The sequence below is a fragment of the Pseudochaenichthys georgianus genome, unplaced genomic scaffold, assembly GCF_902827115.2.
Source record: "Pseudochaenichthys georgianus unplaced genomic scaffold, fPseGeo1.2 scaffold_608_arrow_ctg1, whole genome shotgun sequence".
Classification (NCBI taxonomy): domain Eukaryota; kingdom Metazoa; phylum Chordata; class Actinopteri; order Perciformes; family Channichthyidae; genus Pseudochaenichthys; species Pseudochaenichthys georgianus.
The window spans coordinates 31,567-42,991 of NW_027263166.1; the positions used below are offsets into that span (position 1 = coordinate 31,567).

The 11,425-nt window shown below is 45.9% G+C and overlaps 1 protein-coding gene across 1 annotated transcript in view; it reads right to left on the reverse strand.

Annotated features, from left to right (window-relative positions):
- The window catches only part of alg8 (ALG8 alpha-1,3-glucosyltransferase), a 2,806-nt gene extending 2,732 nt beyond the window's left edge, over window positions 1-74 (reverse strand). The window contains exon 1 of the mRNA XM_034079402.2: window positions 63-74. Within this exon, the coding sequence (XP_033935293.2) occupies window positions 63-74 (12 nt within the window). The remainder of the gene's footprint in view (window positions 1-62) is intronic.
- Window positions 75-11,425: the final 11,351 nt, after the last annotated feature.

Below are 11,425 nucleotides of genomic sequence, written 5' to 3' on the forward strand. Positions count from 1 at the left end.
AGCTCGCTTTAGATTTGTCGCTAGTTTAGCAGCGCAGGCGTCTTCGTACGCTTTTAACACACCATCGTAGCCATGGCGATGTTTCAGGCGACTGATCAGGTTGGAAGTATTATAGCTCGTTGCCTTCTTCCCTCCTCGTGGAACTTCGACGACATGTTTGTTTGCTGTCCTGGCTTCACGGCCGCACGCCATTTACGTCACAGCCAGGCATGAGTTAGGCAGCGCTGGATTTGTGAAGAACTCCCCTCTTCCTAAACCACTAATACCACAGTACTGGCAAAACGGGAGGAGCCCAGTGAAAAACAAGCGCCCCTCATCCCAATCCATCTTTCTTTTTTTTTTTTTTTAAGAAATATATTGTATATTATCGGGGCTATTAATACTTTTATCGGGTTTATCGGGATGACCTAATATCGGACCGATAATTATCGTGCACCACTAATAATAGCATATCATGGTAATATCGTGTTGTGATAAAAATGTATCCTGATAAAAACGTATCGTGATAATATCGTATCTTGATAATATCGTGTTGTGATAATATCGTATCTTGATAATATCGTATCCTGATAATATCGTATCGTGATAATATCGTATCGTGATAATATCGTATAGTGATAATATCGTATCGTGATAATATTGTATCTTGATAATATCGTGTTGGGATAATATTGTATCTTGATAATATCGTATCGTGACAATATCGTATCGTGATAATATCGTATCGTGATAATATCGTATTGTGATAATAATGTATCTTGATAATATCGTATAGTGATAATATCGTATCGTGATAATATCGTATCGTGATAATATCGTGTTGTGATAATATTGTATCGTGATAATATCGTGTTGTGATAATAATGTATCTTGATAATATCGTATCGTGATAATATCGTATCGTGATAATATCGTGTTGTGATAATATCGTATCGTGATAATATCGTATCTCGATAATATCGTATCGTGATAATATCGTATAGTGATAATATCGTATCGTGATAATATTGTATCTTGATAATATCGTATCGTGATAATATTGTATCTTGATAATATCGTATCGTGATAATATCGTGTTGGGATAATATCGTATCGTGATAATATCGTATTGTGATAATAATGTATCTTGATAATATCGTATCGTGATAATATCGTATCGTGATAATATCGTGTTGTGATAATATCGTATCTTGATAATATCGTATCGTGATAATATCGTATCGTGATAATATCGTGTTGTGATAATATCGTATCTTGATAATATCGTATCGTGATAATATCGTGTTGGGATAATATCGTGATAATATCGTATTGTGATAATAATGTATCTTGATAATATTGTATCGTGATAATATCGTGTTGGGATAATAATGTATCGTGATAATATCGTATCGTGATAATATCGTATCGTGATAATATCGTGTTGTGATAATATCGTATCTTGATAATATCGTATCTTGATAATATCGTATCGTGATAATATCGTATCGTGATAATATCGTGTTGTGATAATATTGTATCGTGATAATATCGTGTTGGGATAATATCGTATCGTGATAATATCGTGTTGTGATAATATTGTATCTTGATAATATCGTGTTGGGATAATATCGTATCGTGATAATATCGTATTGTGATAATAATGTATCTTGATAATATCGTGTTGGGATAATATCGTATCGTGATAATATCGTGTTGGGATAATATTGTATCTTGATAATATCGTGTTGGGATAATATCGTATCGTGATAATATCGTATTGTGATAATAATGTATCTTGATAATATCGTATCGTGATAATATCATATCGTGATAATATCGTATCGTGATAATATCGTATTGTGATAATATCGTATCTTGATAATATCGTATCGTGATAATATCGTGTTGTGATAATATTGTATCGTGATAATATCGTATCTTGATAATATCGTATCGTGATAATATCGTGTTGTGATAATATTGTATCGTGATAATATCGTGTCGTGATAATATCGTATCTTGATAATATCGTATCGTGATAATATCGTGTTGGGATAATATCGTATCGTGATAATATCGTATTGTGATAATATCGTATTGTGATAATAATGTATCTTGATAATATCGTATCGTGATAATATCGTATGGTGATAATATCGTATCGTGATAATATCGTATCGTGATAATATCGTGTTGTGATAATATCGTATCTTGATAATATCGTATCGTGATAATATCGTATCGTGATAATATCGTGTTGTGATAATATTGTATCGTGATAATATCGTGTTGTGATAATAATGTATCGTGATAATATCGTATCGTGATAATATCGTATTGTGATAATATCGTGTTGTGATAATATCGTATCTTGATAATATCGTATCGTGATAATATCGTATCGTGATAATATCGTGTTGTGATAATATTGTATCGTGATAATATCGTGTTGGGATAATATCGTATCGTGATAATATCGTGTTGTGATAATATTGTATCTTGATAATATCGTGTTGGGATAATATCGTATCGTGATAATATCGTATTGTGATAATAATGTATCTTGATAATATTGTATCGTGATAATATCGTATCGTGATAATATCGCATCGTGATAATATCGTGTTGTGATAATATCGTATCTTGATAATATCGTATCGTGATAATATCGTATCGTGATAATATCGTGTTGTGATAATATCGTGTTGTGATAATATTGTATCGTGATAATATCGTGTTGTGATAATAATGTATCGTGATAATATCGTAACGTGATAATATCGTATCGTGATAATATCGTGTTGTGATAATATCGTATCTTGATAATATCGTATCGTGATAATATCGTGTTGGGATAATATCGTGTCGTGATAATATCGTATCGTGATAATATCATGTCGTGATAATATCGTATCGTGATAATATCGTGTTGTGATAATATCGTGTCGTGATAATATCGTATCGTGATAATATCGTGTTGTGATAATATCGTATCTTGATAATATCGTATCGTGATAATATCGTGTCGTGATAATATCGTGTCGTGATAATATCGTATCGTGATAATATCGTGTTGTGATAATATCGTATCGTGATAATATCGTATCGTGATAATATCGTGTTGTGATAATATCGTGTCGTGATAATATCGTATCGTGATAATATCGTGTCGTGATAATATCGTATCGTGATAATATCGTGTCGTGATAATATTGTATCGTGATAATATCGTGTTGGGATAATATCGTATCGTGATAATATCGTATTGTGATAATAATGTATCTTGATAATATTGTATCGTGATAGTATCGTGATAATATCGTATCGTGATAATATCGTGTTGTGATAATATCGTATCGTGATAATATCGTGTTGTGATAATATCGTATCTTGATAATATCGTGTTGGGATAATATCCTATCGTGATAATATTGTATCTTGATAATATCGTATCGTGATAATATCGTATCGTGATAATATCGTGTTGTGATAATATCGTATCTTGATAATATCGTGTTGTGATAATATCGTATCGTGATAATATCGTATCGTGATAATATCCATCCATCCATCCATCTTCTTCCGCTTATCCGTGGTCGGGTCGCGGGGGTAGCAGTTCCAGCAGAGAGCCCCAAACTTTCTTTTCCCTGGCGACATCAACCAGCTCTGACTGGGGGATCCCAAGGCGCTCCCAGGCCAGCGAAGAGATATAATCCCTCCACCTGGTCCTAGGTCTACCCCTTGGTCTCTTCCCAGCTGGACGTGCCTGGAACACCTCCCTAGGGAGGCGCCCAGGTGGCATCCTAACTAGGTGCCCGAACCACCTCAACTGGCTTCTTTCGACGCGAAGGAGGAGCGGCTCAACTCCGAGTCCCTCCCTGATGACCGAACTTCTCACCTTATCTCTAAGGGAGACACCAGCCACCCGGCGGAGGAAACCCATCTCGGCCGCTTGTATCCGCGATCTCGTTCTTTCGGTCATGACCCATCCTTCATGACCATAGGTGAGGGTAGGAACGAAAATGGCCCGGTAGACAGAGAGCTTTGCCTTCCGGCTCAGCTCCCTTTTCGTCACAACGGTGCGGTAAAGCGACTGCAATACCGCTCCCGCTGCTCCGATTCTCCGGCCCATCTCACGCTCCATTGATCCCTCACTCGAGAACAAGACCCCGAGATACTTGAACTCCTTCACTTGGGGTAAGGACTCATTCCCTACTTGGAGTGGACAGTCCATCGGTTTCCTGCTGAGAACCATGGCCTCAGATTTGGAGGTGCTGATCCTCATCCCAGCCGCTTCACACTCGGTTGCGAACCGATCCAGTGAGTGCTGAAGGTCGCAGACCGATGAAGCCATCAGAACCACATCATCTGCAAAAAGCAGTGGTGCAATCCTTAGTCCACCGAACTGCAGACCCCCCCCCCCCCCACGACTACGCCTCGAAATCCGATCCATGTATATTACAAACAGGATTGGTGACAAAGCGCAGCCCTGGCGGAGGCCAACCCTCACCGGAAATGGGTCCGACTTACTGCCGAGGACCCGGACACAGCTCTCGCTTTGGGAGTACAGAGATTGGATGGCCCTGAGTAGAGACCCCCTCACCCCATACTCCCGCAGCACCTCCCACAGTAACTCCCTGGGAACCCGGTCATACGCCTTCTCCAAGTCTACAAAACACATGTAGACCGGATAAGCGTACTCCCAGGCCCCCTCCAGGATCCTTGCGAGAGTAAAAAGCTGATCCGTCGTTCCACGACCAGGACGGAATCCGCATTGTTCCTCCTCAATCTGAGGTTCGACAATCGGCCTGACCCTCCTTTCGAGTACCTTGGAGTAAACTTTCCCGGGGAGGCTGAGTAGTGTGATGCCTCTGTAATTGGCACACACCCTCTGATCCCCCTTTTTGAAAAGGGGGACCACCACCCCGGTCTGCCACTCCTTCGGTACCGTTTCCGACTTCCACGCAACGTTGATGAGACGTGTCAACCATGACAGTCCCTCAACACCCAGAGCCTTCAGCATTTCCGGGCGGATCTCATCCACCCCCGGGGCTTTGCCACTGTGGAGTTGTTTGACGACCTCAGTGACCTCCCCCCGGGAGATTGGCGTTGATCCCCCGTCATACTCCAGCTCTGCCTCTAACATAGAGGGCGGAGTTGTCGGGTTCAGGAGTTCCTCAAAGTGTTCCTTCCAACGTCCCAACACTCCATCAGTTGAGGTCAACAACGTCCCATCCTTACTGTACACAGCTTGGATGGTTCCCTGCTTCCCCCTCCTGAGGTGTCGGACAGTTTTCCAGAACAACTTTGGTGCCGCCCGAAAGTCCTTCTCCATGTCTTCTCCGAACTTCTCCCACACCCGCTGCTTTGCCTCGGCCACGGATGAGGCTGCTGCCCTTCGGGCCTGTCGGTACCTTGCAACTGCTTCGGGAGTCCCCCGGGATAACAAATCCCTGAAGGCCTCCTTCTTCAGTCGGACGGCTTCCCTGACCACCGGTGTCCACCAGGAGGTTCGAGGGTTACCGCCCATTGAGGCACCTAGGACCTTGAGACCACAGCTCCCCGCCGCGGCTTCGGCAATAGAGGCTTTGAACACCGACCACTCTGGTTCAATGTCCCCAACCTCCACAGGAATGCCCGAAAAGCTCCGCCGGAGGTGTGAGTTGAAGGCCTCCTGAACTTGGGCCTCCTCCAGACGTTCCCAGTTCACCCGAACTACACGTTTGGGCTTACCAGGTCTATCCAGAGGCTTCCCCCGCCACTCCACCCAACTCACCACCAGATGGTGATCAGTTGACAACTCCGCCCCTCTCTTTACCCGAGTGTCCAAAACATACGGCCTCAGGTCCGATGATACGATAACGAAATCGATCATGGACCTTCTGCCTAGGGTGCTCTGGTACCACGTACACTTATGAGCATCCTTATGTTCGAACATGGTGTTTGTTATGGCCAATCCATGACTAGCACAGAAGTCCAGTAACAAACCACCACTCCGGTTCAGATCAGGGGGGCCGTTCCTCCCAATCACGCCCCTCCAAGTGTCTCCATCATTGCCCACATGTGCGTTGAAGTCTCCCAGCAAGACTAAGGAGTCCCCTTCAGGAGCCCCATACAGGACTCTTTCCAGGGTCTCCAAGAAGGCCGAATACTCTGAACTGCTGTTGGGTGCATAAGCACACACAACAGTCAGAGTTTTCCCCCCCATAACCCGCAGGCGTAGGGAGGCGACCCTCTCGTCCACTGGGGTAAACTCCAACAACGAAGCACCTAACCGGGGACTTGTGAGTATCCCCACACCCGCCCGGCGCCTCACACCTTGAGCAACTCCGGAGAAGAATAGAGTCCAACCCCTATCCAGAAGTAAGGTTCCAGAACCGACGCTGTGCGTAGAGGTGAGCCCAACCAGATCCAACTGGTACCGCTCCACCTCCCGCACAAGCTCCGGCTCCTTCCCCCCCAGAGAGGTGACGTTCCACGTCCCCAAAGCCAGCTTCTGCCGCCCGGGTCTGGTCCGTCGAGACCCTCCGCTTTCACTGCCACCCGTCTGGCAGCGCACCCGACCCCATCGATGTTTCCCGTAGGTGGTGGGCCCGCGGGACAGAGAAGCGGAGGTGTTGCCCACGTTGCCTTTTCGGGCTGGGCCCGGCCGGGCTCCGTGGCAAGCCCGGCCACCAGACGCTCGCCAACGAGTCCTCCTTCTGGGCCTGGCTCCAGAAGGGGACCCCGGGCTTCCTCCGGGCCGGGTATCCTCACTTCTTGTTTTTCCTTTCATGAGGTCTTTTGAACCAATCTTAGTCTGGCCCCTTGCCTGAGACCAATTTGCCATGGGAGACCCTACCAGGAACACAAGGTTCCAGACAACACAGCCCCCAGGTTCATCAGGGCACACAAACCTCTCTACCACGGTAAGGTGCTGGTTCTTCAGAGAGGCGTGATAATATCGTGTTGTGATAATATCGTATCGTGATAATATCGTGTTGTGATAATATCGTATCTTGATAATATCGTGTTGGGATAATATCGTATCGTGATAATATCGTGTTGGGATAATATTGTATCTTGATAATATCGTGTTGGGATAATATCGTATCGTGATAATATCGTATTGTGATAATAATGTATCTTGATAATATCGTATCGTGATAATATCGTATCGTGATAATATCGTGTTGTGATAATATCGTATCTTGATAATATCGTATCGTGATAATATCGTGTTGTGATAATATTGTATCGTGATAATATCGTGTTGTGATAATAATGTATCGTGATAATAATGTATCGTGATAATATCGTAACGTGATAATATCGTATCGTGATAATATCGTGTTGTGATAATATCGTATCTTGATAATATCGTATCGTGATAATATCGTATCGTGATAATATCGTGTTGTGATAATATTGTATCGTGATAATATCGTGTTGTGATAATAATGTATCGTGATAATATCGTAACGTGATAATATCGTATCGTGATAATATCGTGTTGTGATAATATCGTATCTTGATAATATCGTATCGTGATAATATCGTGTTGGGATAATATCGTATCGTGATAATATCGTGTCGTGATAATATCGTATCGTGATAATATCGTGTTGTGATAATATCGTGTTGTGATAATATCGTATCGTGATAATATCGTATCGTGATAATATCGTGTTGTGATAATATCGTGTCGTGATAATATCGTATCGTGATAATATCGTGTCGTGATAATATCGTCCGTCCCGCGGGCCCACCACCTACGGGAAACATCGATGGGGTCGGGTGCGCTGCCAGAAGGGTGGCAGTGAAAGCGGAGGGTCTCGACGGACCAGACCCGGGCGGCAGAAGCTGGCTTTGGGGACGTGGAACGTCACCTCTCTGGGGGGGAAGGAGCCGGAGCTTGTGCGGGAGGTGGAGCGGTACCAGTTGGATCTGGTTGGGCTCACCTCTACGCACAGCGTCGGCTCTGGAACCTTACTTCTGGATAGGGGTTGGACTCTATTCTTCTCCGGAGTTGCTCAGGGTGTGAGGCGCCGGGCGGGTGTGGGGATACTCACAAGTCCCCGGTTAGGTGCTTCGTTGTTGGAGTTTACCCCAGTGGACGAGAGGGTCGCCTCCCTACGCCTGCGGGTTATGGGGGGGAAAACTCTGACTGTTGTGTGTGCTTATGCACCCAACAGCAGTTCAGAGTATTCGGCCTTCTTGGAGACCCTGGAAAGAGTCCTGTATGGGGCTCCTGAAGGGGACTCTTTAGTCCTGCTGGGAGACTTCAACGCACATGTGGGCAATGATGGAGACACTTGGAGGGGCGTGATTGGGAGGAACGGCCCCCCTGATCTGAACCGGAGTGGTGGTTTGTTACTGGACTTCTGTGCTAGTCATGGATTGGCCATAACAAACACCATGTTCGAACATAAGGATGCTCATAAGTGTACGTGGTACCAGAGCACCCTAGGCAGAAGGTCCATGATCGATTTCGTTATCGTATCATCGGACCTGAGGCCGTATGTTTTGGACACTCGGGTAAAGAGAGGGCGGAGAACTGATCACCATCTGGTGGTGAGTTGGGTCGAGTGGCGGGGGAAGCCTCTGGATAGACCTGGTAAGCCCAAACGTGTAGTTCGGGTGAACTGGGAACGTCTGGAGGAGGCCCAAGTTCAGGAGGCCTTCAACTCACACCTCCGGCGGAGCTTTTCGGGCATTCCTGTGGAGGTTGGGGACATAGAACCAGAGTGGTCGGTGTTCAAAGCCTCTATTGCCGAAGCCGCGGCGGGGAGCTGTGGTCTCAAGGTCCTAGGTGCCTCAAGGGGCGGTAACCCTCGAACCTCCTGGTGGACACCGGTGGTCAGGGAAGCCGTCCGACTGAAGAAGGAGGCCTTCAGGGATTTGTTATCCCGGGGGACTCCCGAGGCAGTTGCAAGGTACCGACAGGCCCGAAGGGCAGCAGCCTCATCCGTGGCCGAGGCAAAGCAGCGGGTGTGGGAGAAGTTTGGAGAAGACATGGAGAAGGACTTTCGGGCGGCACCAAAGTTGTTCTGGAAAACTGTCCGACACCTCAGGAGGGGGAAGCAGGGAACCATCCAAGCTGTGTACAGTAAGGATGGGACGTTGTTGACCTCAACTGATGGAGTGTTGGGACGTTGGAAGGAACACTTTGAGGAACTCCTGAACCCGACAACTCCGCCCTCTATGTTAGAGGCAGAGCTGGAGTATGACGGGGGATCAACACCAATCTCCCGGGGGGAGGTCACTGAGGTCGTCAAACAACTCCACAGTGGCAAAGCCCCGGGGTGGATGAGATCCGCCCGGAGGTGCTGAAGGCTCTGGGTGTTGAGGGACTGTCATGGTTGACACGTCTCATCAACGTTGCGTGGAAGTCGGAAACAGTACCGAAGGAGTGGCAGACCGGGGTGGTGGTCCCCCTTTTCAAAAAGGGGGATCAGAGGGTGTGTGCCAATTACAGAGGCATCACACTACTCAGCCTCCCCGGGAAAGTTTACTCCAAGGTACTCGAAAGGAGGGTCAGGCCGATTGTCGAACCTCAGATTGAGGAGGAACAATGCGGATTCCGTCCTGGTCGTGGAACGACGGATCAGCTTTTTACTCTCGCAAGGATCCTGGAGGGGGCCTGGGAGTACGCTTATCCGGTCTACATGTGTTTTGTAGACTTGGAGAAGGCGTATGACCGGGTTCCCAGGGAGTTACTGTGGGAGGTGCTGCGGGAGTATGGGGGGAGGGGGTCTCTACTCAGGGCCATCCAGTCTCTGTACTCCCAAAGCGAGAGCTGTGTCCGGGTCCTCGGCAGGAAGTCGGACCCATTTCCGGTGAGGGTTGGCCTCCGCCAGGGCTGCGGATTTCGAGGCGTAGTCGTGGGGGGGGGGGTCTGCAGTTCGGTGGACTAAGGATTGCACCACTGCTTTTTGCAGATGATGTGGTTCTGATGGCTTCATCGGTCTGCGACCTTCAGCACTCACTGGATCGGTTCGCAACCGAGTGTGAAGCGGCTGGGATGAGGATCAGCACCTCCAAATCTGAGGCCATGGTTCTCAGCAGGAAACCGATGGACTGTCCACTCCAAGTAGGGAATGAGTGAAGGAGTTCAAGTATCTCGGGGTCTTGTTCTCGAGTGAGGGAACAATGGAGCGTGAGATGGGCCGGAGAATCGGAGCAGCGGGAGCGGTATTGCAGTCGCTCTACCGCACCGTTGTGACGAAAAGGGAGCTGAGCCAGAAGGCAAAGCTCTCTGTCTACCGGGCCATTTTCGTTCCTACCCTCACCTATGGTCATGAAGGATGGGTCATGACCGAAAGAACGAGATCGCGGATGCAAGCGGCCGAGATGGGTTTCCTCCGCCGGGTGGCTGGTGTCTCCCTTAGAGATAAGGTGAGAAGTTCGGTCATCAGGGAGGGACTCAGAGTTGAGCCGCTCCTCCTTCGCGTCGAAAGAAGCCAGTTGAGGTGGTTCGGGCACCTAGTTAGGATGCCACCTGGGCGCCTCCCTAGGGAGGTGTTCCAGGCACGTCCAGCTGGGAAGAGACCAAGGGGTAGACCTAGGACCAGGTGGAGGGATTATATCTCTTCTGGCCTGGGAGCGCCTTGGGATCCCCCAGTCAGAGCTGGTTGATGTCGCCAGGGAAAAGAAAGTTTGGGGCTCTCTGCTGGAACTGCTACCCCCGCGACCCGACCACGGATAAGCGGGAGAAGATGGATGGATGGATGGATGGATGGATAATATCGTATCGTGATAATATGGTGTTGTGATAATATCGTGTCGTGATAATATCGTATCGTGATAATATCGTGTTGTGATAATATCGTGTTGTGATAATATCGTATCGTGATAATATCGTATCTTGATAATATCGTATCGTGATAATATCGTGTTGTGATAATATCGTATCGTGATAATATCGTGTTGTGATAATATCGTGTTGTGATAATATCGTATCGTGATAATATCGTATCTTGATAATATCGTATCTTGATAATATCGTGTTGTGATAATATCGTATCTTGATAATATCGTATCTTGATAATATCGTGTTGTGATAATATCGTGTTGTGATAATATCGTGTTGTGATAATATCGTATCTTGATAATATCGTATCGTGATAATATCGTATCGTGATAATATCGTGTTGTGATAATATCGTATCTTGATAATATCGTGTTGTGATAATATCGTATCGTGATAATATCGTATCGTGATAATATCGTGTCGTGATAATATCGTATCGTGATAATATCGTGTTGTGATAATATCGTATCGTGATAATATCGTGTTGTGATAATATCGTATCGTGATAATATCGTGTTGTGATAATATCGTATCGTGATAATATCGTATCGTGATAATATTGTACCTTGATAATATCGTGTTGTGATAATATCGTATCGTGATAATATTGTATCGTGATAATATCGTATCGTGATAATATCGTATCGTGAT